The sequence below is a fragment of the Mustela erminea genome, chromosome 10 (genome assembly GCF_009829155.1).
Source record: "Mustela erminea isolate mMusErm1 chromosome 10, mMusErm1.Pri, whole genome shotgun sequence".
Lineage (NCBI taxonomy): Eukaryota > Metazoa > Chordata > Mammalia > Carnivora > Mustelidae > Mustela > Mustela erminea.
The window spans coordinates 102,511,986-102,536,677 of NC_045623.1; the positions used below are offsets into that span (position 1 = coordinate 102,511,986).

Here is a 24,692-nt window from a genome sequence, read left to right on the forward strand (position 1 = left end):
ATTCTCGGGGTCTGTGGGGGACCCACGCACTTCGGAGTCTGATAGAGAAGATGTGGTGCTGAGACATTGTGGCACAGAAAATGGATCGATTCGGATGGAGCGATTTTGCGGGGTGAAGACCCAGCCACGACGACGACCACTAGATGTCAGCCTTGTGCCATGTTGTGACAGCAGGCCTGTCCTGCCGGGGTGAGCCTGCCCTTCTCTGGAGCTTACCAGGCTCCTCCGCTGTCCCAGGCGCCCTCACGGTGGGTACTGGGGCCCCGTTTGATATGTGAGGGGCCAGGGTCACAGAGGTGAGAGGACTTTGCTCGAGGCTGACACACTAGGAAGTGGTGGAGCCCAGATCTGACGAGCAGCCGCCTGGCTTCTGAGCCCTCGCCCTGCGTCAGACGGGCCTTTCCAGGTTTCCTGGATCCTTTTCAGCTGCATTAAACAGGGTGCCCTGAACACTTAGTTCACTAACAGTCATCACTTATTTCCTCCAAAACTGCCCCGTAAATGCTGATTCCGAACACTGGATCTCTGTAGGCCGTCATAAGGATTCAGGACCTTCTGTCTGCTCGCCGCACGGACGCGGGGTCCCCGACACTGCCTGGCATGTGGAGGTGACAGGAAGCCTGTGGGGGGCTGCGTGGAGGAGTGAATGTGCCCGAGGAGCAGGAGGGGGGTGCGCGGGGCGGCCGTGTTCCGGCGACAGGGCTTCAGGGGCCTGTGACCTCGGACTAGTTCCTCCACATCCCAGTGCCTCCTTTGTAAACTGGGGTAGGGACAGTACCTGCTTCGGGGGGTGTTGTACTAAATGAGTCCCTTAAAACAGCGCCTGGCCCACAGTTCTGACTATATTCTTGTATGTGCCATCGATATGGTGTGAGATGCTCAGAAAAACTCCCGAATAGGGCCAGAGCTCCTGGCTTCTCCATGTAACAAATCACCTTTTTCCAGAGAAGCATATGTGGCTGCTACTGGCTCAAAAAATCGAGCTACCCTCTCCCGACCCACATGCTTCCCCTGGAACCTTGCCGCGCTGCCATCCACCTGTTGAATTTGGGGTGCTTATGACCTGCTTGTAACTGACACAATGTGGCTGAAACAATGCCACACGGCATCCACCGTTAGGTTTAAAAAGGCGAGGTCATGTCCGCTTTGTTCGCCGGAACACTCTGCTTTGGAGCCGAGCCCCCAGGTAAGACGTTAGTCCAGCCCGGGGCTGCCAGGCCATGAGGCAGCCCAAAGCCACCCAGTGGGGCCACACGTACCTTCCTCAGCCTCGCTGAGGTCCCAGCCAGCAGCCAGCATCGGCCACCAGATGAACAAAGAGGATAGACACCTCGGAGTGACGCTGGCCATGGAGTGGCCCCGAGCTTTCAGGTCTTTGTGCTGAGCCCCAGAGACCATCGACCAAGACAAGCTATGCCCTCTGTGCCTTCCAGTTCCTGACCCACAGAATTAGGGTGATAATGGTTATTACCTGCTCTTCGGGTGCTTTGTAATGTACCCCGCACCGGTACCTGCGACAGCACACAGGATTACCAGGCAGCGAACACAGACGCGCTAACGTACATGTGAGTGTACTAACATGGTACCTTTATCCCGAAGGCCTCTCTGCCTGTTCTGAAAGGGGGGGGGGCCTCCACATCTTCCTCCAGGAATGTGTGACTCGCCCACCCCTGCCTGAAGTCTCTTTGCTGAGAAATCCCGTCTGCTCCCGTCTGACCCGTTGCTCTTTATAACCAACTTGTCTGTGTCCCGAAACAAATAGGCCTAGGATGTCTGCCCCCAGAGAGGCCCTTTCCTGGAGTAGCCACCGGCTTTTCCCCGCATGGCCAGGCCGAAGGACACAGACTCGGCGGAAGGCGGAACCCCAGTGCAGCCACCGCCACCGCCACCGCTTGGGAACTGCGGACCAGCTCACCCCCCGCAGGAGCCGGGTAAAAGGCGGCGGGCCAGGACCCTACGCAGTGGCCTCTGTGCCGCTGAGAAAGCGCTCGGGCCCAGAGGGTCAGTAACGTGCGGCGCGGTGGTGAGTTGGCGGCGGGGCTGGGCTGGGGGCCCGGGCCCCTAGTGAGGCATCCGGGTAGGGCTTACCGGAGCTAACAGTTCTTACCCATCTGTTCTTCAAGTCAGTCATGGGACATAAACTTCAAGAAGCCCAAAAGCCGATCTGGTGGGAACAGTCTCCCCACCAAGGGCATGGGCCGAGGCCGGTAGCCTCCCACCGGGAGAGCAGCGGCCTTTCACCATGGCCTTGCTGTGCCAGGTGCTGTGCCAACCACTTCACACAGCATCACCATCCCCGGAGACGGGGAAGTGGTTTTTTAACACGCTTCGCAGATGAGGAAGTGGCGGTCGGAGGCCTCCGGTGCCGCTCCTGGCCAGCAGAGTTGGGGCACACACCCCCGGGGCCTGGCCGCCCTCCCCGTGCGCCCAGGCCCTTCTTGGGTCCGGGGCCACCGCGGCGGCAGTAGGGAGCTCAGACGCGCACAGCGTGGGGCCACACCCCATCCTGCTGAATCCGAATCTGCCCTTTTTCTCGTGACCCTCCCCCGGGGCTGGGGGGTTGACCACAACTGGAAAAGCACCACCGGCCTCCTCTGGTCTCCTGGAAGATGTCGGTCTCGACCTACACGCCCCACCAGCAGATGCAGGAGAGCCCACCAGGAGCCTCCCGAGGCCTGGTCTGCAGTGAACTCGCCGCGGGCTGCTGGGACGCAAATGTGGTTTCCAACAGGCAGAAACCCCGCTGCGTCAGGGACGGGGCAGCCCGAGGCGGGAATAGGAGTGCCACACAGAGGGGCTTACTACCTGCAGGTGCTGGCCTCTTCTTACTCGAGTCCTCAAAATAGCCGTGAGCAGACAGGCCCTATTATCCCGTTTTACACACGGGAAAACTGAGGGCAGGGAGCATCCGGAGTTCGGCAGAAGGGGGGCAGGGGGGCAGGGAGGGGCTGGATCTGAAGCTCCATAGCTTCTGGGTGCTGAGCAGGTCAGTTCTGCTGCGCGCGGTAGTAGGATTTCAGCCTTCTGGACGGTCCAGCTCTACGTCACAGGCTGTTGACGCTTGGCCTCCCGCCCCGCCCTAGTGTTTCTCTCGAAGGACTCGCTCTCCACCCGAGGGGCACCTGCCTGCCTCAGCGCAGGCCGTCAGAGGTCACCTGTGAGGAACGCTGCATCAAGGGGTTCACATCCCCTAAAACAGAACCAAGTCAGGAGGCGAGGGCACAAGTGTGACGAGCACTGGGTGTTCTATGTGACAAGTGAATCACTGAACGCTACGTCAGAAACGAAGGACGTACTTGCCGGACGGTGGCCAGCTGAAATGAAAAAAAAAAAAAAAAAGGCCCTGTCGGGGCACCTGGTAGGCTTAGGTAAGCGTCTGCTTTCAGCTCAGGTCATGATCCTGGGGTCCTGGGATCGAGCCCCGCATCGGGCTCTCTGCTGAACAAGGAGCCTGCTTCTCCCTCTGCCTGCTGCTCCTTCTCCGATGTGCCTGCGCGCTCTCGCTGACAAATAAATACAATCTTTTAAGAAAGAAAAAACACTGTCATGGGCAGTGACTCAGCACCTCTGAGATCTGAGGGTGGGGGCGGGGCGGGGGGACAGGGCATGTCTAGCTAAGGCTTCACATCCAGGCTGAGAACTTTAAAAGCTGAGCATTTGATGAAAAGGACGGGCTCTCGGTTCAGCTCTGCGAGCCCCTGCGCTTTTCTGAAAGCGGTCAGAGGCCGGTGTAACGCCAGCTGTCAAAACAAGGAAGCACTCTGCTCTATGCTAGGCTTCTCGCAGGACGCTGTAGAGTGTTCCAGAGAACTCTTCTGAAGTTAAGCTGTTGGAATAAAGCAATTCCACTGGCCCCAGGCCACGTAACCCTACCAGTAAGGAAGTATGCCAGCAGGGTTCTTTCTCTTGAGTAAACAAGATAAAGCGAACAGCCCAATTTGAAGACTAGGCCCAGGTCGCTAAAAATGCCCAGGTCCCATGCGCCCGGCTGAGGGACGAACAGAAAGAGGGGGGCACACTGAGCCCCTCACGTCGTTTAAATGTAGTTCCTGACGCGTTCAGCGTGAAGTGTGACACAGAGAAGGCTCGAAGACTTTTCCATGAACAGCCACACACCAGCACCCAACCCGAGAAAACATTCGTGTCCCGTGTCGCCTCCTCGTCCTTCCCCGCACAGGTAACCACGACGCTAAACTCTGCTGTGTTTCTTGTATCGTTTGGGAGTCTTTTTTAAAAAGAAGACGGAGATGCGGCGCCTGGGGGGGCTCAGTGGGTTGAAAAGAAAATGGAGAGGAGAAAGCGCACGAGGCTGGAAGGAAACGGGCTCCAGTGGGAGGAAACCGGCGGCTCCGAGTGGCCGAGGGGAGAGCACCGATCGGGAGAACAGGCACACGTAGATCTACCTTTTATTGTGTGGAAAAAAGCGGGAAACCTACCACGTGACGCAAACGTTCCAGTCTGAGCGACGTCCCCCCCCGCCCCACGCGTGCCTCGAGCTGGGACATGGCCGCATGGGGCTAGGGCACACGGGCGCACAGGCTGGCCTCCTGCTCGGCCCCAGGACGCCGGGGCAGAGGGCACCGGGCTTCTCCAGGGCCACTTCACATGGACACTCACGTGACCTTGTCAGGAGTCCCTTAGGAGACTATCTTAGAAAAGGTCTGAGCAGAGAGTGGGGCGGAGGGCTAGGTGAGCAGCGTCGGGCGGCCCCTGGAATGTCTCCCCCCGTCCCGGGAACCGTGGCAGGCGACTGGTCTGATCAGGCATTGTATGAAGAGGACGACACGCTGCCCCCATGGCCCGTCCAGTTGGTGTGGATAAACTGTCCGGGTTTGGCTAAGAGTTCGTAAGTGTGAGCCCCGAAGTAATCCCGCTGAGCCTAGAAGACAAGAAGTCGGGTGGTTGGAGAAACGGGGTCGGGCCGCCGCCCAGTTAGCGCCGCCCCCCGGCTGGGACAGCTCACCTGGATGAGGTTGGCCGGCAGCACGTCGTGTCTGTACCCGTCGTAGAAGGACAGGGCGGTGGTGAAGCAAGGCATCGGGATGCCCGCCTGGACCCCGGTGCTCACTGCCCGCCGCCACGCGCCCTGAGCAGAAATGAGCCAAAGACGAGGGGTCAGCCCACAGGGAAGACGCCTGCTTCCTTCCCAAGTGGCAGAATTCCACGGGCACCGAGGCTGGGAAGTGAAAAACCAAACCCCCGCACCCAGCTCTGGGCGGCCTACCTGGCAGTTCTCGACAGCTGACTTAAAGAAGTCATCGAGCAGGAGATTCTGAAGTTGTGGGTTCCGGTCAAATGCATCCTTTATCTTTCCCAGGAAGACGCTGAAATGAGCAGGAGGGAAGAAAGCACCGCCTTAACCTGGGCGCACTGAGCGCCCGGCAGGAAGCAGGGGAAGCAGTCGGCGGGGAGACTGTCCGCTCGGGCGCCGAGAGCACCGCCCTGGGGCACGGCGGGTGGGGGGCGGGTTGTGCCGCACACTCACCTCCTGATGATGCAGCCCCCTCTCCACATCAGGGCGATGCCGCCGTAGTTGAGGGTCCAGCCGAATTCCGTGGCCGCCTGTCTCAGCAGCATGAAGCCTTGCGCGTACGAGATGATCTTGGAAGCGTAGAGGGCCTAAGGGACGATGGACCCGTGTGAGCTAGAGTTAGCCACGTGCTCCCCGCCAGCAGGCCGGGCCTGGCGTGGACGGTGGCAACAGGACACTGCTGGACTCTGCGGCCTCCCGCGGCCTCCTGCCCCCACTGCTGCCCAAGGCACCCACAGCCACCACGGTCAGGGACTGGGCCCCACCTTCCGAATATCCTCCAGGAATGCTTTCTTATCACCTTCAAACTGGATCTTCTGGGGACCTGTCAGCTTTTTGCTGGCTTGAATCCTCTCGTCCTTCAGAGATGACAAGCATCGAGCAAAAACCGCTTCTCCTGCAGAGCGGAGGGGAGAGCGTGACCGGAGCTCATTCGTGAAGCCGGCAGGAAAAGAGGACACAGACGCCAGAAAGGAGGAGGGAAATTAGTCAAGGATCGGATTTCCAGTCGCACCAAGAGCTGAAGTCTCAACCTTAGGCTGCAAAATTGAACCTGGCTCAGAAAGAATTTTCAAACTTGGGGTGCCTGGGTGGCTCAGTGGGTTGGGCCTCTGCCTTCGGCTCAGGTCATGATCTCAGGGTCCTGGCATTGAGCCCCACATCAGGCTCTCTGCTCAGCGGGGAGCCTGCTCCCCCCACCCCCGCCTGCTTGTGATCTCTGTCAAATAAACAAAATTAAAAAAAAAAAAGAATTTTCAAACTTATAAAAAGTTTTAAACTTATAAAAACCTCTAGACAGTTGATTTGATAATCAAAACTCCAAAGAAATCAATCTTCCAGCATGAACCCAAGTACAGTCACAAAGATCAACGTGCAATTCACAACGGGAGCTCTGAGCGCCCGGCAGGCTCAGCCGGTGGAGCTTGCGACTCTTGATCTTGGGGTTATAAGTTCGAGTCCCACGTTGGTATGGAGATTTCTTAAAGATACAATCTTAAAAAAAGTAAACGGGAGGAGTTCTAGAGAAAAAACAAGGAAGTAAAAGCACTTTGGTTCGGAATTACTCTGCTGATCCATATGTAAAATTTCAATTTCAGGGACGCCTGGGTGGCTCAGTTGGTTGAGCAGCTGCCTTCGGCTCAGGTCATGATCCCAGCATCCTGGGATCGAGTCCCACATCAGGCTCCTTGCTCAGCAGGGAGCCTGCTTCTCCCTCTGCCTCTGCCTGCCATTCTGTCTGCCTGTGCTCGCTCTCTCCCCCTCTCTCTCTCTCTCTGACAAATGGATAAATAAAATCTTTAAAAAACATTTTTTTTTTTTAATTTCAATTTCACTTGGGAGGGCTTGGAATTTTTAATGTTCACCAAAGACTCTCTTCTTTAGGAGCACTCACTGCCCCTCAAAAACTAGTTCACAGCAGACAGCCTTGAACTTCGCTCAGTGCTCAACTACAGTGGGGTCACCCTGACCTGGGGGTTGCCTGCAACAGCCAGTACACGGAGAAACAGCAGACTTGCCCCTCAAAAAACTCCTTTTTTTTTTTTTTTTAAGATTTTATTTATTTTGACAGAGACAGAGCACACAAGCAGGGGGAGCAGCAGAGGGAGAAGCAGACTCCGCACCGAGCAGGGAGCCCGACACAGGACTAGATCCCAGGACCCCGGGATCATGATCTAAAACGAAGTCAGATGCTTCACCATCTGAGCCACCCAGGAGCTCCCAAAACCCCATTTTTTAATTATTTAAATTTCTTTTCCAGTACATCCACAATCACCATAATTTTGTTTCATTTGAATGAACATTTCAATATCAAGATATTTAAACTTCTCAAAAATTTGCCCTTCAAAAAGCCGACTTGCTCAACTGACACATTACACAATTAGAGTCAATTACACATACGAATCCGTCCCCCGCAGGTAAAATGAAGTAAAACCTCTGGGCTTTGTTTTCGAGGGAAGGGGACCGGCCACACACCCAACAGCACTGCCCGAACTCGGAGCACACACGCCGGCGTCAAGGGGCGGCCCGGTGGGCTCGCCCTCGCCAGTTTTGCACACACACGATGACTCGGCACCAGGGGACGGAAGTGTCAGTGGGACACGGCTGGCGCAAGGAGGCCAGGGTGACACAACACCCTGTGTTACCCAAGGGTCAGCTCGAAGACTTCCTTCCCCACTGGTCCAGCAAACACGAAGGGCGCCCACCCACAGACGAAGCCTAGCCTGCCTCTGACCGGGAGAAGTGGGCCTCTCCCCCCCCCGAGAGCAGGATCGTTTCTGACCCTTCCTCGCCCTTCCACCGGTGCCGGTGACCAAGAAACTGTTCCTGGCGGCTGTGCCCTCGCTCCCCTGCCCTGGGCAGCCCTCACATTAGCTCAAGAGCGGCCGCTGCCCTCTGCACCGAGCTGGCTAAGCGACCTGCTTCTTGCGTGGCTCACAGCCGGCCGCGGGGAGCCCTAATCCATGGGGGACGCAGCCTCTAACCGGCCAAGCAGAGAGGAAAATCTGTGTTTAGAGGGGGAGCCATTCTGCCAGGAGCGGAGATGAGCCTTTCATTCAGCTCGCCAGGCACCCTGTTCTACTGTTTTCAATCTCGCCAGAAGTGTATCTGTTTTATTCTTAAAGGACCAATTTGTTTGAGTCCTCTTACTATCTGCTATCTGTCCGTTTCTGCTTTCCGTCGCCCCGTATTTTCCCGTTCGAGTCTGAACTCGCTGCTCTAAAACACAACATCCACGAAAAGGACACACACCAGTGGTCCGGATCGTGCCTTTCTTCAAACGAAGGGGAAGGAACAAAGGAAGAGAGTTCCTAAAGGACCTGAAATGTATAGGCTGTATTTCATTTTTAAAATGTCTGGGGGAAGGGTGCCTGGCTGGTTCAGTAGGAAGAGCATGTGACTCTCCACCTCGGGGTGATGAGTTCAGGCCCTATGTTGGGTGTAGAGATAATTTAAAAATAAATAACCTTTAAATAAAATAAAAAATAGGGGTGCCTGGGTGGCTCAGTGGGTTAAAGCCTCTGCCTTCGGCTCAGGTCATGATCTCAGGGTCCTGGGATCGAGCCCTCCATCGGGCTCTCTGTTCAGTGGGGAGCCTGCTTCTCCCTCTCCTTCTGCCTGACTCTCTACTTGTGATCTCTGTCTGTCAAATAAATAAATAAAATCTTTTTTAAATAAATAAATAAATAATAAGTAAAGTGTCGAGGAGGGGGAACCACAGCAAAATATTAACAAATGTTGAGGACGGAATCTCACGTCATTCGTGAACAATTTCGTTACCGGGACCTTCCCCATTAGAAAGGTCATGGAGGTCACTGACCACAGTTCAGTTCCCAAGACAAAAGCCAGCCAGAAGGTCGAGCTGGATAAGAAAGCCAGGAACTCCCAAATGCCCCTCAGAGCCCGTGTGACCGAGAGAAGGTTGGCAGGAGGAGAGGCTAGAGCACAGGCTCGCGCCCGAGGAGCGGAAAGCACTGAACGCCGCTGAGCGCCGCACACAGGCGGCCGGGGGCCGGTCCTTAGGGGCCGGTCTACACCAGCATCCCAGAAGCACAGCAAGAGCGAAAGAGACGAGGGGCTTCGGCGGGGAGCGCACGTTACCGATGAGGGTGACGGGAACGCCGTACTCCAGGGCCGAGATGGCCGTCCACTTGCCCGTGCCCTTCTGGCCCGCGCTGTCCCTGATCTTCGGCAGCAGGTGTCTGCCGTCGCTGTCTCGGAACTTGAGGATGTTGGCCGTGATCTCGATGAGGAAGGAGTCGAGCTCTGTCTTATTCCATTCCTCAAACACCTAGCGCGGGACGTGGGAGGAACAGCGTGAGAGAAACCGGGCCCGCGCAGAAGCCCCGGGGCCCCCGGCTTTCGTCTGCAAGGACTGGTGCTCACGACTCGCTCCGCGTACGGGGCTGAGCCCCGCTCCCCGGAGTCGAGTTTGCGGCTCCCCACGAGTCAGCTGTGTCTGCTCGCACCGCCGCCTCCTCGGAGGCCATCCCGGCTCACGGGACCTCCTTACGCCCCCTCCTCTCCTGCATAAGCTCCCGCCAGCCAGCTGCACGCTGCCGCGGAGCGACTGTCGTGTGTCCCAGCTCCGTGCAGCCGGGGGGCAGGGGCTTTGGTTGTTTGGCTATTATGTCCCCAACACCGAGAATGGTTCCTGGCATATAGGACAGCACTCGTATCCATAAATACATTGTTTTCAGTAAATTCATTACATCTGAACACACAAGAAGAGAAGCCCTGTTTCTACGAAAATAAAGTTAAATTGTTTTAGAAAGAAGAGTGAAGGCAGGTCAGCAAAACAGAGCAGGGATGACACGTTTCAAAGTTGGGAGGGGGGGCGGCCGGGCTGGGGTTCAGTCAGGGGAGGCTGCAGCTCTGGATCTCGGGGTTCTGAGTTCAAGCCCCATCTTGGGTGTAGAGATTACTAAAAAAATAATAAACTTTAAAACAAAAACATTAGGGGGAAAAACTGTAAAAACTCTGGCAGGATTCTGCAGCGTGCACCTTGCAAGGAAGTGTCCCTAAATCATGTTCCACTCGAAGGCACTGGAAGGGGAAACCCTAGACGACGAGAAAGAGGACTATGACGCTGGCCAGCAGAGCCACACTTGGAGGAAAGGACTGGATGCGGGAGGAACGTGTCTTCCTCGATTTCCAGTTAAAGTAAATGTTTACCTAGTGACACTGCTGAAGTCTTCAGAGAAAAGAGTACTGGTGCTAACCTTGAAATATATTTTTATTTTTAAATTTTCTTTATTTTTAAAGAAGATTTTATTTATTTATTTGACAAACAGAGATCGCAAGTAGGCAGAGAGGCAGGCAGAGAGAGAGGAGGAAGCAGGCTCCCTGCTGAGCAGAGAGCCCAATGCGGGGCTCGATCCCAGGACGCTGAGATCATGACCTGAGCCGAAGGCAGAGGCTTAACCCACTGAGCCAATGAGGTGCCCCTTGAAATGTTTTTTTAAAAGATCAAACTGATAAAAGAGGGACAGACATTTGACAAAGCAAGAAAAATGCAGAAGGACAATGTGGGTGGTGAGCACACAAATATTCACGACCGAATTCTTTCAACTTTGCTGTGTGTTTGAATAGCTGGTTCCTAATAAAATGCTGGGGGGGGGGGTTTAAAGATTTTATTTATTTGGCAGATCACAAGTAGGCAGAGCAGGCAGAGAGATGGGGGGGAGCAGGGTCGCTGCCAAGCAGAGAGCCTGATGCAGGACTCGATCCCAGGACCCCGGGATCATGACCTGAGCTGAAGGCAGAGGCTTTAAACCCACTGAGCCACACAGGCGCCCCGCGGGGTGGGGGATGTTTATGTTTCCCCAACTTTGACTAATTTCTGATTAACTGCCCAATAGCCATTCCCAGCCTGACCAGGAAAGCAAGCTTCCATTCCACCTCCCCCGTGGGATGATGCGAGACCAAATGAGGTAACGACCATGAAAGCACACAGGCCCGACACAGGAAGGGCCACTAAATGGTGCTAGTGATCAATGCCAAGATTCTCGGGGGAGTTCTGGCTCCGTGGCTCGCTATCCTATCGTACAGCTTCCCTTCAAATGGACTGAGTCCATCTTTTTTTTTAAAAGATTTTTAACATTTTTATTTACTTGCAAGAGTGAAAGTAGGAGAGAGTGCATGCTCGGGGAGGAGAGGGAGCAGGAGGCTCCCCCCAAGCCCGATGCGGGGCTCGATCCCAGGACCCTACGATCACGACCTGAGCTGAAGGCGACGCTTCACCGACGGAGCCTCCCAGGCGCCCCCGGGCTGACTCCATCCTCCCACCAGCAGGACCCCTGGAAGGAGGCGGAGGAAGGCTTTACTCCACAGGCAAATCCCTCTCACCCGAGCAGCAGGGGCCGCTGCAGCCCAGACGCAGGCCCGGGACTCACCTTTGCCATCTCGTCGTGCTCCATGGCCAGCACGTCCCTCATCAGGTGGTAGGCCTCACAGATGAGCTGCATGTCCCCGTACTCGATCCCGTTGTGCACCATCTTGACGAAGTGGCCGGCTCCTTCGTCTCCCACCTGTCGGGGCGACAGGCACCAGGCGGCCTTCAGAGGCAGGACCCCGGGAAAGCCCACGGCACATTCTTTGGCGAGGCTCCCTCCCCATACAAAAAATAACAGTTTGGAAGCAAATATCTGTAGTGTTTTTAACACTAAGCATCACTACGTAACAATCCAATAAAAGCCCCAGCCAGCCGAGTGTTCTCAAACTCACTCTGAACTCGTTTCTCTCGAGCTTTCTCCAAGCCTCCCAACTCGCTGCAAGCACGTGCGGTTCACGAGCCTGCATCTCCCGCCCTCCCTTGCTAGCAGGGCCCTCGCTCCCCACCCTGCCCACGAGTGAAAGATGCCCTCTTCCCGAAGTTACCACTCTCCCACCGCCAGGGCTTACAGCCCGTCGGCTGATTAAACCACCGGCAAGTTAGAAAACATGTAACTGTGTCGTAGCTGCTGCTACGGGGCTACCTAGGGGTAAAATGACCCGGGATCCGCGGTCTGGCCGTCCACCTGGTAAGCCTCGAAATGTGTTCGTGCCAGCGCGTCTCAGCTGACGAGATACGGGTTTATGAGAAAGCTGGCGGGACCCATACGGTTGGAACACCAGTCTGTGAGTTCAGTTCAAGTAACTACAGATTTTAGTGGTGACAAGTCTCAGTCCCAGCGGCACGTTCTGTCCCTACAGATGAGCTGGGTGGGGAACCAAAGCATCTGAAAATCGCTCAGTGGGCCAGGCACGGTGGGCCAGGCATTAGAACAAAGGGAGTTTCGGGGTCAAGCATCCGGTGGCGACGAGCTCCGAGTCGGGCGCAGCCATCTCCACGACAGGCATCCACGTGTGCGGTGGCCCGAGGTCTGCTTGACCCGCGTGCTCTCTGCTGTCCCCGCTGGGACTCGAACGACTGACCCCTCTGTCGGAGACTTCCGCCATCTGCGTTTCCGCGGCTGACCCGCCCCCTCTGGCTCCTGACACCTGTGGCTGCCAAGGACCGCGGCCAGCACCGTCTTCCCTCGCTCCGTCGCTCCTGTAGTGAGCGAGGGAGCATCTGCTCTCAGAATCCGCACCAGCTTTGCCAACAGCCCGAGAGTAAGCCTGGAGGCTCTGGAATGTCAGCCCCCGACTCGGTCAAGACCCAGCAGGGCCCGTCCTGGCTTCTCGTCATGATTCTGTCCCAAGCGCGTCTACAAAGCAGGGACTGCGGCTGTCCTTTCACTGCGGTCACTGACTGTCGAGGCTGGAATGTTCCCTTCCTAGTCCTTGACACTAATGAGAACATCTCAACCCTCCAGATCCAGCCCCGCCCCTCTCCACCCTAAGCAGACCGGGCCGGACTCGGGGACACTGGTTAAGAGGCACAGACCAGACAGGGGGCTCCCGCGGCCGTCCCCGGGCACGGTCGGGCCTCCCCCTCATTGCTCATCGGCCTCAGGCCTCCTCCATCTCTGCCTTTCACCTCCCGCACACGAAGTAAAACAGAGCGGACTAGGAGCTAGAGACCTCGGAGACCACCCCCTCCTCACATTTTAGGGGCAAAACACTGACCCGTGTACCTTCCTGACTCGCTAACGGCCCCCCGTGGGCGGAGAGCCGGGGTGACAGGTCAGGTCTCTCAGCCTGGCGCTTCGCCCACCCGTGGCACGGCCTGAGTCTGCAGCTGGGACAGAACTATCTTGGCGGCAACACGAAACGCAGGGAGGGCGGCGCATGGGAACAAGCCCAGGCCTCCCTCCTGTTTCGTGCGGGCGGAAGGCCTGACGTTGCGGGCTCTGTTCGAGCACAGAACACCTGATCCCGGGCGACGGGAAAGATTTTCCACATCCGTGGCCCGGACCTCTGAGCGGCCCGCACCAGCCCCTCAATCCTCCTTCCGTGCAGGCGGGCAAAGCCCAGCTTTGTGACACTTTCTTCATTTTCGTGAAGTCACACAGCTAATGACACGAGTCTCGCTTCACCTCGTCCTTGCTGTACCTTCTTGAAGAATCCAACTTCTAGATGAATGGCGCAGGGCTGTTTTTAACACCAGCCTCAGGCTCTGAAACACTCAGGAGGCAAGGCCACATAAAAGAGGCTCGTGTCCTCGGCCATCACTGCGCTAGCGACTTCAAGACTGTGAAGCTGGTCCCCAAACTAACTGTGGCCCCCCAGGTGGTCCTGGCTCTGTGCGCTTTGTCCCATCTGTGCCCGTGTTACCAGCCGGCTGGAAAGAGGAGCCAGAACTTGCCCAGTCACAGCAGGGCTCCCCCGTTCCTACTTTTGCGGCGATGCCTTGGAAGATCGTCTTGATGTGGGGCCTGTGGGAAGGAACCGTGTAGTTTAGGGGCTGAAAAGAGGGACCGGGATCTCAGATAAATACTCAAGGACCCCCCACCCCAATCGTTTTCTTGCGGGTGGGAGGTGGAAGCGCCCCCCCCCCACCACTGTGGAAAAAGTAATGAATGAGCGAGTCCACGAGGTAAGCCCCGCAGAGGCGGCAGACTGGCTGGTGAGGGAAGACAGGAAGGCCAGCGGAAGCATCAGAGCAGCAGGAGAAATTTCTCGGGCGCTGGGACTCAAACAGCAAGCAACAGGGAGGCTCCCGGGGAGACGCCTGTCATCCTGCCATCCTGTCGTCCTGTCGTCAGTCTGGACGCGCGGCCTCAGGCCCGGCGGGGCTCCGCACCCGCAGAACCGGGCAAGGATTCCCAGGGCAGCTTTGTGATGACCCAGAGAAAAAGCGGCTGTTCCTCCTCCCTCCCACTGTCCCCGGAGAGGAGACGCGAACTCATGAGGCTTTCCGCTTATGCTCTCCTCACTACGACCACTGAAGGCTTCTTCCCAAAAAGTTTCTGGTAAAGACACAGGACTGCCAGGCTTGCAAAGCTCATGCTCAGGATCAGAGTTACGACAGCTTTGCGTGAAGCTTTAGAACCTCCCTGAACTCATACGGAGCGTTTAGGGCAACGGCGCCACTCCTACCTCTGCCGGGGCTCGATCTCACCACCCCGAGGCCGTGACCTGAGCCAAAATCCAGAGTTGGATGCTCAACTGACTGAGCCACCCAGACAATCGCCTTTTATTTTTTATTTATTTTTTTTAAAAAAGATTTTATTTATTTATTTGACAGATAGATCACAAGTAGGCAGAGAGGCAGGCAGAGAGAGAGAGAAGGAAGCAGGCTCCCCGCTGAGCAGAGAGCCCGACGCGGGACTCGATCCCAGGACCCCGGGATCACGACCCGAGCCAAAGGCAGCGGCCCAACCCACTGAGCCACCCAGGCACCCTGACAATCGCCTTTTAAATACTTTATTAACCATTGTTCCTACTACTTTGAGCGAACAGTGAACAAGTCTTCCGTATGCTTACGACTGCCCGACGGTCTGAGAGATGGAGTCACTGAACGAGTGAGGCACCACTGCCTTAGCAAGTGTCTTCATGTGTATCGTCTGCATGTCTAGCCCAAGATCAATGTTTGTAAACTTCTGGGTGGCTCAGTGGGTTAAAGCCTCTGCCTTCGGCTCAGGTCATGATCCCAGGGTCCTGGGATAGAAGCCCACATCAGGCTCCCTGCTCAGCGGGGAGCCTGCTTCCTCCTCTCTCTCTCTCTCTCTGCCTGTCTCTCTGCCTACTTATGATCTTTCTGTCAAATAAATAAATAAAATCTTAAAAAAAGAAAATGTTTGTAAACTTCTGAGAAGCAGGAAGCTATCTACTTCCAGATTTCACACGCTGCAGGGGCGCCTGAGTGGTTTAATGGCTTAAACATTCTTTTTTTTTTTTTTTTAAAAGATTTTATTTATTGGGTGCCTGGGTGGCTCAGTGGGTTAAGCCACTGCCTTTGGCTCAGGTCATGATCCCAGAGTCCTGGGATCGAGTCCGGCATCGGGCTCTCTGCTCGGCAGGGGGCCTGCTTCCCCCTCTCGCTCTCTGCCTGTCTCTCTGCCTGCTTGTGATCTCTCTAACAAATAAATAAATAAAATCTTTAAAAAAAAAAAAAAAGATTTTATTTATTTATTTGAGAGACAGAGATCACAAGTAGGCAGAGAGGCAGGCAGAGAGAGAGGAAGAAGCAGGCCCCCTGCTGAGGAGAGAGCCCGATGTGGGGCTCGATCCCAGGACCCTGGGATCATGACCTGAGCCGAAGGCAGAGGCTTTAACCCACTGAGCTACCCAGGCGCCCCAGTTAAGCATCCTCTTGATGTCAGCTCAGGTCATGATCTCAGGGTCCTGGGATCGAGCCCCACTTCGGGCTCCGCACTGGGTGGGGAGTCTGCGTGGGATTCTCTCCCTCCCTCTGCCTCTCCCCACACTGACACACTCTCTCTCTCCCCCTCAAATAAATAAATAAATAAAATTTTTAGATCTCATATACTGCACAGAATCCCAAGTAACTCATCAGAGAGCTAATTTAAAGAATAACCTTCCCCAGGAAACCCTTTGCCTCTGGGAATTAGGTTTGATCACTCCTTACTTTAACCCCTAATATCATTCTAGCACACTGGAAATCAAACTCATTCAGAAAAGAATGGTACCTTTCCACGTCTCCCTCAAAAGGATCCCTTTTTTCTTTCTCTTCTGCTCACCCACCTCCCTCCGTCTGGCTTGCTCTCTCTGCAATATCAGCAGCAGGTTTCCCTCCGTCTGAGTCAGGTGTGATTAGTACTTGTACCTTTTCATTTTGGTTCTGTCCCACTCACCACCCCCCACGCCTCGTGCACCCCTGCTCTTACATCACCGATGCCATGGCCAACTCTTCCCCTTACGGACAGCACAGTGCACAGTGTAAAACTTGTTTTGTCCCCAAGTCAGATACAAAACTTCCACCTCACTCTCCCAGGGACAAAACAGGCCTCATCAGATTTTTCCATCACTCATGATTATTAAATGAGTGGTTATCTTAGGACTGGGCACCACTTAGAGAGGCAGACTTTACTTCCCAGTCCACACAGTACCCAGGACATTATTCTAACAGCTTCCTTAAAGCCCCTGAACTTGGTAAGCCTGTTTAGAGCTTCTAGTATCAGTCTTGGAGGAAACAGCAGAGATCAAAGGGCAGAAGAGAACCTCGCACACAGGAAGTCAAAGCAGTAAATGTACAGACGGAAGAACTCTTCCTGGGATCTCCGCCACTCAGGCCCCGCAGAGATCAGGGGGGCAAGAGGTGCCCACGGCTCACTCCCCTCACAGCTCAGGCTCCCTGTGCTGAAACGGATGGCACCTTTGATACTCACCAGGCTTCCTTGTCCCCTCCTGGCATAAGTGAGGGGCCATACCGGGCCCCCTCCTCTCCACCACTGACTCCGCTCCCCACAAACAAGATTCCCTTGGCCTTGAGGGCACGACATCGTCTCTACATGAGAGAAAGAATTTCATTATGCTTCCATAAGACAGTTTCTCCCAGTGGATGAGAGGAGGTAGACACAGGAATGGAGAGCCCACCCAGGACATGAAATGACCCCAGGAGCCAAGAATAACCTGATCATTCCAGAAATTTTATCCTGGGGCACCTGGCTGGCTCAGTGGTAGAGCATGTAGCTTTTGATCTCAGGGTTGTGAGTTCCAGCCCCATGTTGGGTGTGGAGCCTACTTAAAAAAATAAACAAATAATAAAAAGAAATAATTTTAAAAAGAGATTTAATACCCTCAGTTTGGGAGTCAGGACAAAAAAAAAAAAAAAATCCAGGGAGCCTGGCTGGCTCAGTCAGTAAAGTGTGTGACTCTTGATCTCAGTGTTTTGAGTTTGAGGGTGTAGAAATTACTTAATTAAAAAAAAAATCTGGCGCACTTGGGTGGCTCAGTTGGTTAAGCGCTGCCTTTGGCTCAGGTCATGATCCCAGGGTCCTGGGATCGAGTCCCACATCAGGCTCCTTGCTCGGCAAGGGGCCTGCTTCTCCCTCTGCCTCCCACTCCCTCTGGTTGTGCTCTCACTCTGACAAATAAATAAATAAGCAAAATATTAAAAAAAAAATCCATGGAAGTTTAAAATAGCTACCTTTCCCTCAAAGGGAAATAATAAATAAATCTCATTTTCCTGGAAGGTCTAGTACCGTCAGACTCCATTAAGAGCTGGTGGGCTTTGGGGGGCGCGGGTTTGGTTTTTAAGAGTTGGCTTCATACAAGTATGACTTCCTGTCACTTGGCACTTAGGACAATACAGGGTCTTCTCCCAGCACACGAGGCCAGTAAAGCCGTGGTTCTCAACCATGGGCTGCTGGCGGAGAAGGGAAGAGCTAAGCACGAACCGTCCGCCTCCTGCATCCACGCGGAAGCCCTCCTTCTGAGTTACACGTATGCCTGAGGTGACCTCAAGTACGTCCTAGCAGAAACCGAGGCTGAGGACAGCAGCATCGGCACCAAGCCCCAGGATCAGCACTGCAGAAGGACGGTCCACTCTTTCAGCACGTGTGCAATGCTGATACTTTTTCTAGAATGTTCTCAGAACCAGAAAGAACTCAGACTGAAGAATACTTACTGTGGTGTCCCTGTATTCAGAATTTCCTCCATCAATGATGATGTCACCAGTGTCCAACAATGGTACCTGTAACCAGACGCAAGCATTACGGTGGGCCAAAGAAATGGAAGACAAAATAGAATGTACCTTAACCAATTAAAACAAACAAGAATTTATCCCAGATAAATCCAATCTAAAAGCACATGTTGGGGCGCCTGGGTGTCTCAGTGGGTTAAGCCTCTACCTTCGGCTCAGGTCATGATCTCAGGGTCCTGGGATCAAGCCCCACATTGGGCTCCCTGCTTAGCAGGGAGCCTGCTTCCCCCTCTCTCTCTGCCTGCTGCTCTGCCTACTTGTGATCTCTCTCTGTGTCAAATAAATGAATAAAATATTAAAAAAGAAAAAAAACGAGATTTAAAATTTTACAACAACCAAAACCTGCTTGAAAAATTTTGTGTTTCCACTGGGTGCCACTGGCTGTCTTACAGTCCCAAATCCCAGCAAAGGGACTCGTTCTAAAGGATCCCATCATTTCCTACAGAATCTGCCCTCAGCAGTGGAGGGGCCCGGTAAGCAGCGGGTCTGGTGCGTGACTCCATGACCAGCCCAGTCTAGAGGTGGCAGGAGGAGACCAGGCCTCGGACAAGCACATCTTCCTACAGGACACGACGAGGCTGGCTTTACAAGTTATTCTTCCGTCTCCCCGCACAAGGATCCAGTGAACTTGACTTTGTACTTTCTTATGCTGGAGAATAAGCTACGGCCTTCCAGTCCATTCTGTGTATAGCTAATCATGATCAGCTTAGCATCTTGCTACATGAAAAGCTTGGTGTGTCCTTTCCTTATCACAGCATTCTTCCTTTCTAGGTCATTCTTTTTTAAAGTGGTAACACACTGGTTACAAATTCTGCTCCCTGCGGAGACCCCCCCACTGTTAACAGGGCTCCCGCAGGAAAGGAATGGTTCATCCCTTGCCCTTGTCTATCCCTACGCTCTCACAGCTAATGCCTCGGTTTTTCCAGAGCTGTCACTGAGAATTTGAGTTATCTTCGTACGTTAACCAAACGCTGTTGGGGACATTCCCTGGGGAAGAACCTGTTGTCGCCACTGGCTCCTCCCCTCCACTGCCATCCCAGTGGATGCGTGGCCATTGGCCCTTTGGCGAGGGCACAGCCTGGTGAAGCACGCAGGGAAACCCACCACCCCCTAGCCCTGGGGCCTACAGGACCCGTCAGCCTACGATGTGTTACAGAAACAGAATGAGCCCTACAAAGCAGCGCCCCTACAGCTGAGGCTCAGGGCCGAAGTGCAACAGAGGCCCTCTCTTGGGCACCTGCCCGAGGGTCACCCTCCTGTCCTCCCAAGGCCATTGCAGCCCATACACATAGGTTTTTTTCTTCCAAATCATTCAGAAATAAGTACCCAGCATGTAGATATCCCTAGGATTCCCTAAGGAGATTTCATCATTTATATTAAATTATAGAACAATTTACATATTGTTATTTTATACAAATGCTGAAAAAAGTGAAATCTACTTCTAAATTTGGACACCACGGTTTATTGGTGAACAGTTCTAAGCACGTATAATCCATAACCAAAACAGTAAATTTTTTGACCATCGATGATAGAGACAGACCAAGCTCCCTACTACTTCTACTCCTACTGTTAGTGAATTCTAATTGAAATGTCCATTGGTGTCCTAGAATTTCATATATATGGAATGATTACCACCTGAGGATACGCGGTGACTTAATCCGTGCCGATCAGGTTAACCAACACTGAGACATCGAAGCACTGTTTTGTCTGAACTAAGCAGCTCACATCCAGACACCAAAGAGGCAAAAAAAAAAATCTCTTAAGTAAAAAGTGGCGACACAGCTGACGGACTGCAGGAGAAAAGCTGTCCCGCCAGCAGCAGCTGGGAGCAGAGCTGGCCTCACCAGTTTGTCGATGAAATCGTCCACTGCTTGGCCAGCCTTCACCAGCAGTATGACCCGCCTCGGCTTCTTCAGCTTTGCGACCATCTCCTCCAAGGAGTGAGCACCGACCACTTTAGTTCCCTTTGCCTCATTGGCCAAGAAATCATCAACTTTGGAGACTGTCCTATTGAAAGCACAAACCTAGAAGGACAAAAAAAGGTCTGCTCAGGAGATCAGGGACACAGAAGACCTTCAGACCCCTAGATTAAGTGGCAGTGAAACTTCTACCGCAGAGAAAGGAACAGAAGCAAAGGTCAGCTGCCCGAGGCAAACCAGGCAGGAGTCTGTCACCAGCTGATTGGGACTCAGATTCAAATCAAGGGACTCGATGCTGCAAACTGTTATCTTTTGTCACCAATACTCCTTGTATCAGAACAAGCTTAGTGTTTGTACTGTTTAAATTTTCACTCACCCCAGTTCTCACTAGACAAAGATGTTAGAGCTCTACCAACCCAGTGCGGATTTCTCCTCCTCCAGCTATGGGCAAGATGGGGCGCCTGGGTGGCTCAGTCACTTAAGCGTCTGCCTTCCCTCAGGTCATGATCCTGGGGTCCTGGGATGGAGCCCTGCCCACAGGGAGTCTGCTTCTCCCTCTCCCTCTGCCCCTCACCCCTGCCTCGTACTTTCTCTCTCCCGCTCTCTCAAATAAATAAAATCTTAAAAAAAAAAAAGAAAGATCTGGGTAGGTTTATTCCGGCTGCAACCTTACAGATGCATTTAGCAAGACTCTCCTTCAGAGAAGGTGAAGCTGACCCCACCCCCCCACCGCCCACAAGCGGAACTGGTGCTTGTCCTTCCTTGGCAAAACCTCCTGAGCAGCAACAGGGGATCTGTCAGAAGTGGCAGCTGCATAGGATCTTGGAAATCAGCAGCAGCGCACCAAGACACACCAAGAACCCACAAGACAAGTGTGTGTTCTCCGGACTTACCACAAAGCCGTGGTCATTCATGTTCAAAATTAAGTTCTGGCCCATGACAGCCAGTCCAATCAGTGCAATGTCGGCTCTAAAAGACCAGGAAAGGGAACAAAGAAAACGTGTCAGTTCCACTTAATCCATTCCAACGCAGAGACCCAGAGTGTCCTAGCTTTTCCTATGAACAATCTGCCTTCCCTCTTCCCCTGCCCCCCTTCACCCTGGAGAACCAGGCGTGCACCGCCCAGGCCACTGCAGACGGGCCACCCTGCGCTCCCCACTTCACCGGACGGCGAGTTCTCTTGAGATCCACTAATCCTGCAGGAGGGCGTGCAACCTCTGCTCTGCCCAGGCCACCCGCTGATGACTCACTGCGGCCGTCCCCGGCCCCCACGCCCCCGCGCCCCCGCGCCGGGAAGAAGCCCCGCAGGCACAGCCGCCGACCGTCCAGGCACTTCCCCTCCGGCTCCGGCCCCGGCTTCCCTCGGCCATGCCGGCCCCCTCCCCGCCGGACCCTTTCTGGACACGGGATCCGCCCGGCGCCGCCGCGAGAGGCAGAGGGCCTGGGCCCGACGGGGCTGGGACCCTGAAGGTCCGGGACTCCGCGCGCCACGAGGCCGGGCTCCCGCGACCCCCGCGGTCAAGGCGACGTCAGGGGTGGCTCCGCCCTCCACGCCGGCCCCCGGAAAGTTCCCCCGCGGCCCGCAGGTCGTCACTCACTGGGCCATGGCGGCGGCGGCGGCGGCGGCGGCGGCAGACTCGGCAGGAGCGGACGGAGCCGGAGAGCGGATAGAGCGCGCGGCGACGCGACCGAGGCTGAGTCGCGCTCCTGCTCTGGCCCCCAGGGCCTTGACCGCGGCCTTCCGGCGCCGACCAATCGGAAGGAAGGGGCGGGGCTTTGTAGCTACGCCATTGGCCCTCCCCGGCGCCTGTTAGACCACCTGAGGCAAACGGACCCGCCCACTCCCGGGGGGCCGGCTCAGGAGAGCGCCGAGCACATCGATGGCAACGCGGAGTCAGGCAGGGCGGGGGAGCCTGGGACTGGCGGAGGAGGCGGGACAGGTGGAGGAGGCCGCGCGGCCCCGGGGACGGACACGGGGGCGTGGGCGGGGCGCGAGGACCGCTGGAGGGAGCGGGGGCGCCGGGACAAGTGAGGGGGCCGGGTCGGGAGCAGAGGACTCCCGGGACTGACGCAGGGGGCGCGGTGGGGGCTCCCGGGACGGGCACTGGGGGCCCGGCGGCTCGCGGTCACCGGCGGAGGGACGGCGGGCGGCTCCTCCCGGACCCCGGAGCAGAGGACACTCGGGTTGGCGCCTCCAGTACATTTGATGATTTTTTTCTTCTGTGAACGCTTCGTATCATCTAACATGTACCTTGCACCCTTGCACGTAGTAAGTGCTCACCAGAAACCAAAGTCACGCAGCTGGTTAATGCCTAGTTAGTGGCCCAGTTGTGACCCGTTCAAGGCCAAAGCTAGTTCCGTCCCAGCAACCGCACAAGCTACTTTGTAACACAGGTTTTAAGAGATACAGTGTAATAACTTACCTGTAAGCTGTGTCCCACTATCGTGTTTTTTCCTGTTGGAAGTTAGGTCAGACTAAATCACAGTTAACAGTATTTTGAATGCCAATGGAATCTCACTCTGAATAGTTAAAATCTCAGGATCTGTCTTGGATGTAGAAATTTCCTGTATTATTTTTTGCACTAAAGGCATTCTGTTAATTTGTTCTTTTCCTTGAGTTTCCCTTGAGTTGTACCAGCCAGGACTTCCCGTCCTGAAGTTCGAATTTTCCTTTCTCTCCTCTCCTGCGTGGAGGGTGGTGTTCATGAACTCTGTGGTTGACCCACTGTACAATGTCCAGGTGGGGCCAAGATTAGAACAGAACTTCCTTCTGAGGAAGAAAAAGTCCCTGTCCCTTGAGGCCCTTTCCTTGATTCCTTCTTGCTTTTCCTGGTCACAGAAATACGGGCTTGGAAGCAAGCCCAGAATTTATTTTAATTACGTATTGGTTCAGCATTAGTCATTTTTTTAAAATTCCAGTATAGTTAACATGCAGTATTTTAATATGTCTCAGGTATGCAGCGTAGTGACTCAAGAATTCTATACATTACATAGTGCTGATCGCAATAAGTGTACCCTTTTTTTTTAAAGTAATCTTTACCCCCAGTGAGGGGCTTGAAGAGTCACACGCTCTACGAGCTAAGCCCACCAGGCACCCCACAATAACTACTCTTAATCCCTTCCACCTGTTTCACGCATCTCCTTACCCCCTCCCCTCTGGTGACCATTAGTTTATTCTCTACAGTTAAGAGTCTGGTTTTTGGTTTGTCTGTTTTTCGTTTGTTTTGTTTCTTAAGTTCCACATGTGAGTGAAATCATTTGGTATTTGTCTTTCTCTGACTGACTGACTTCACTGAGCATGATACTCTCTAGCTCCATCCGTGTTGCAAAAGGCAAGATTTCGTTCTTTCTGAGGCTGAGTAAGATTCCGATAGAAATCTTTTATATATATTTACCGCATCGTCTTTATCCATTCATCCATCGACGGACGGTGGGATGCTTCCATAGTTTGGTTACTGGAAATACTGCTGCTATAAACATAAGGGTGCATACATCTTTTCAAATTAGTGCATTTTTTTTTTCAAGTAGGTGCCACACCCAGCATAGAGCCCAACTCAGGGCTTGAACTCACAACTCTGAGATCAAAACCTGAGCTGAGATCAAGAGTCGGATGCTTAACCGACTGAGCCACCCAGGCGCCCCTTGAATTCGTGCTTTCTTATTCTCTGGGTAAATAGCCAGTAGTGGAATTATTGGATCACAGGATAGCTCTATTTTTAACTTTTTGCGGAACCTCCATGCTGTCTTCCAGAGTGCCTGCACCAGCTTGCATTCCCACCAACAGTGCAAGAGGTTTCCTTTTCCTCCACCTCCTGTGCCGACACCTGTTGTTGTTTGGTTTTGATTTTCACCAATAAAGCCCAGGGTGTATTTTATTTTATTTTATTTTATTTTTAAGATTTTATTTATTCATTTGACACAGAGAGATCACAAGTAGGCAGAGAGGCAGGCAGAGAGAGAGGAGGAAGCAGGCTCCCCGCGGAGCAGAGAACCCGATGCGGGACTCGATCTCAGGACCCTGAGATCATGACCTGAGCCGAAGGCAGACGCTTAATGGACTGAGCCACCCAGATGCCCCAGAATGTATTTTAAAGCTACAGGCGAGATGTCTGGCTGCCTTTAACACCTCCCTGAAGGGGGAAGGACAGGGACAGGGAGCTGACGGAGCAAAACCAGGGAGGGCAGAGCCGCTGCCGTCACTGGCCACGGGTCACCGCTGAGGCCGAGAGACCTGGGTCTTCACCCCAGCTTCGGCGACCTTGTCGTTTTGGGTGGACCCGGCTGGCAGGAATCTTGGAGTTCTCCCAGTGAAGTGTGTCCACACTCCAGTGTGCAAAGAAGCTTGATAAATCTGAACTCCGATTTCACAGATCTGGGGTAGGTCTGGAAGTGCGTTTTATCACCCCCATGATTCTCACTCCAGATGGTCTCTGGACTGCCTTTTGCAATAGTTCTTGAAGGGTGGTCCGTGACCGTGGAGGTCCCCGGTACCCTCTTCAGGGAGAAGTGGGCCCAAAGCTATTTCGCTAGGGCTAGCAAGACGTGACTTGCCTTTTTCATCTTCGTTCTCTTAACAAGTGTCCGATGGAGTTTTCTAGAGGCTCTGAGACAGGTGATATGGAAGAGATTAAATGCAGAAGCAAGTAAGAGAATCCAGCTGTCTTAAACTGTAGTAAACCAGACATCAGGTTTCACAACTGTAAAACAATGA

The 24,692-nt window shown here is 54.1% G+C and overlaps 1 protein-coding gene across 1 annotated transcript; it reads right to left on the bottom strand.

Moving 5' to 3' along the window:
• Positions 1-4,390: 4,390 nt before the first annotated feature.
• Positions 4,391-21,713, bottom strand: PGD (phosphogluconate dehydrogenase). Its single transcript, XM_032301555.1, has 13 exons — positions 21,580-21,713; positions 20,875-20,950; positions 19,907-20,086; positions 17,988-18,053; positions 16,747-16,865; positions 13,761-13,830; positions 11,425-11,559; positions 9,131-9,320; positions 5,797-5,927; positions 5,486-5,619; positions 5,225-5,324; positions 4,964-5,086; positions 4,391-4,879 (listed from the first exon to the last, which is right to left on the bottom strand). Exons 1-13 carry the CDS (start codon positions 21,585-21,587, stop codon positions 4,760-4,762), a joined length of 1,452 nt encoding a protein of 483 aa, XP_032157446.1. The 5' UTR covers positions 21,588-21,713; the 3' UTR covers positions 4,391-4,759.
• Positions 21,714-24,692: the final 2,979 nt, after the last annotated feature.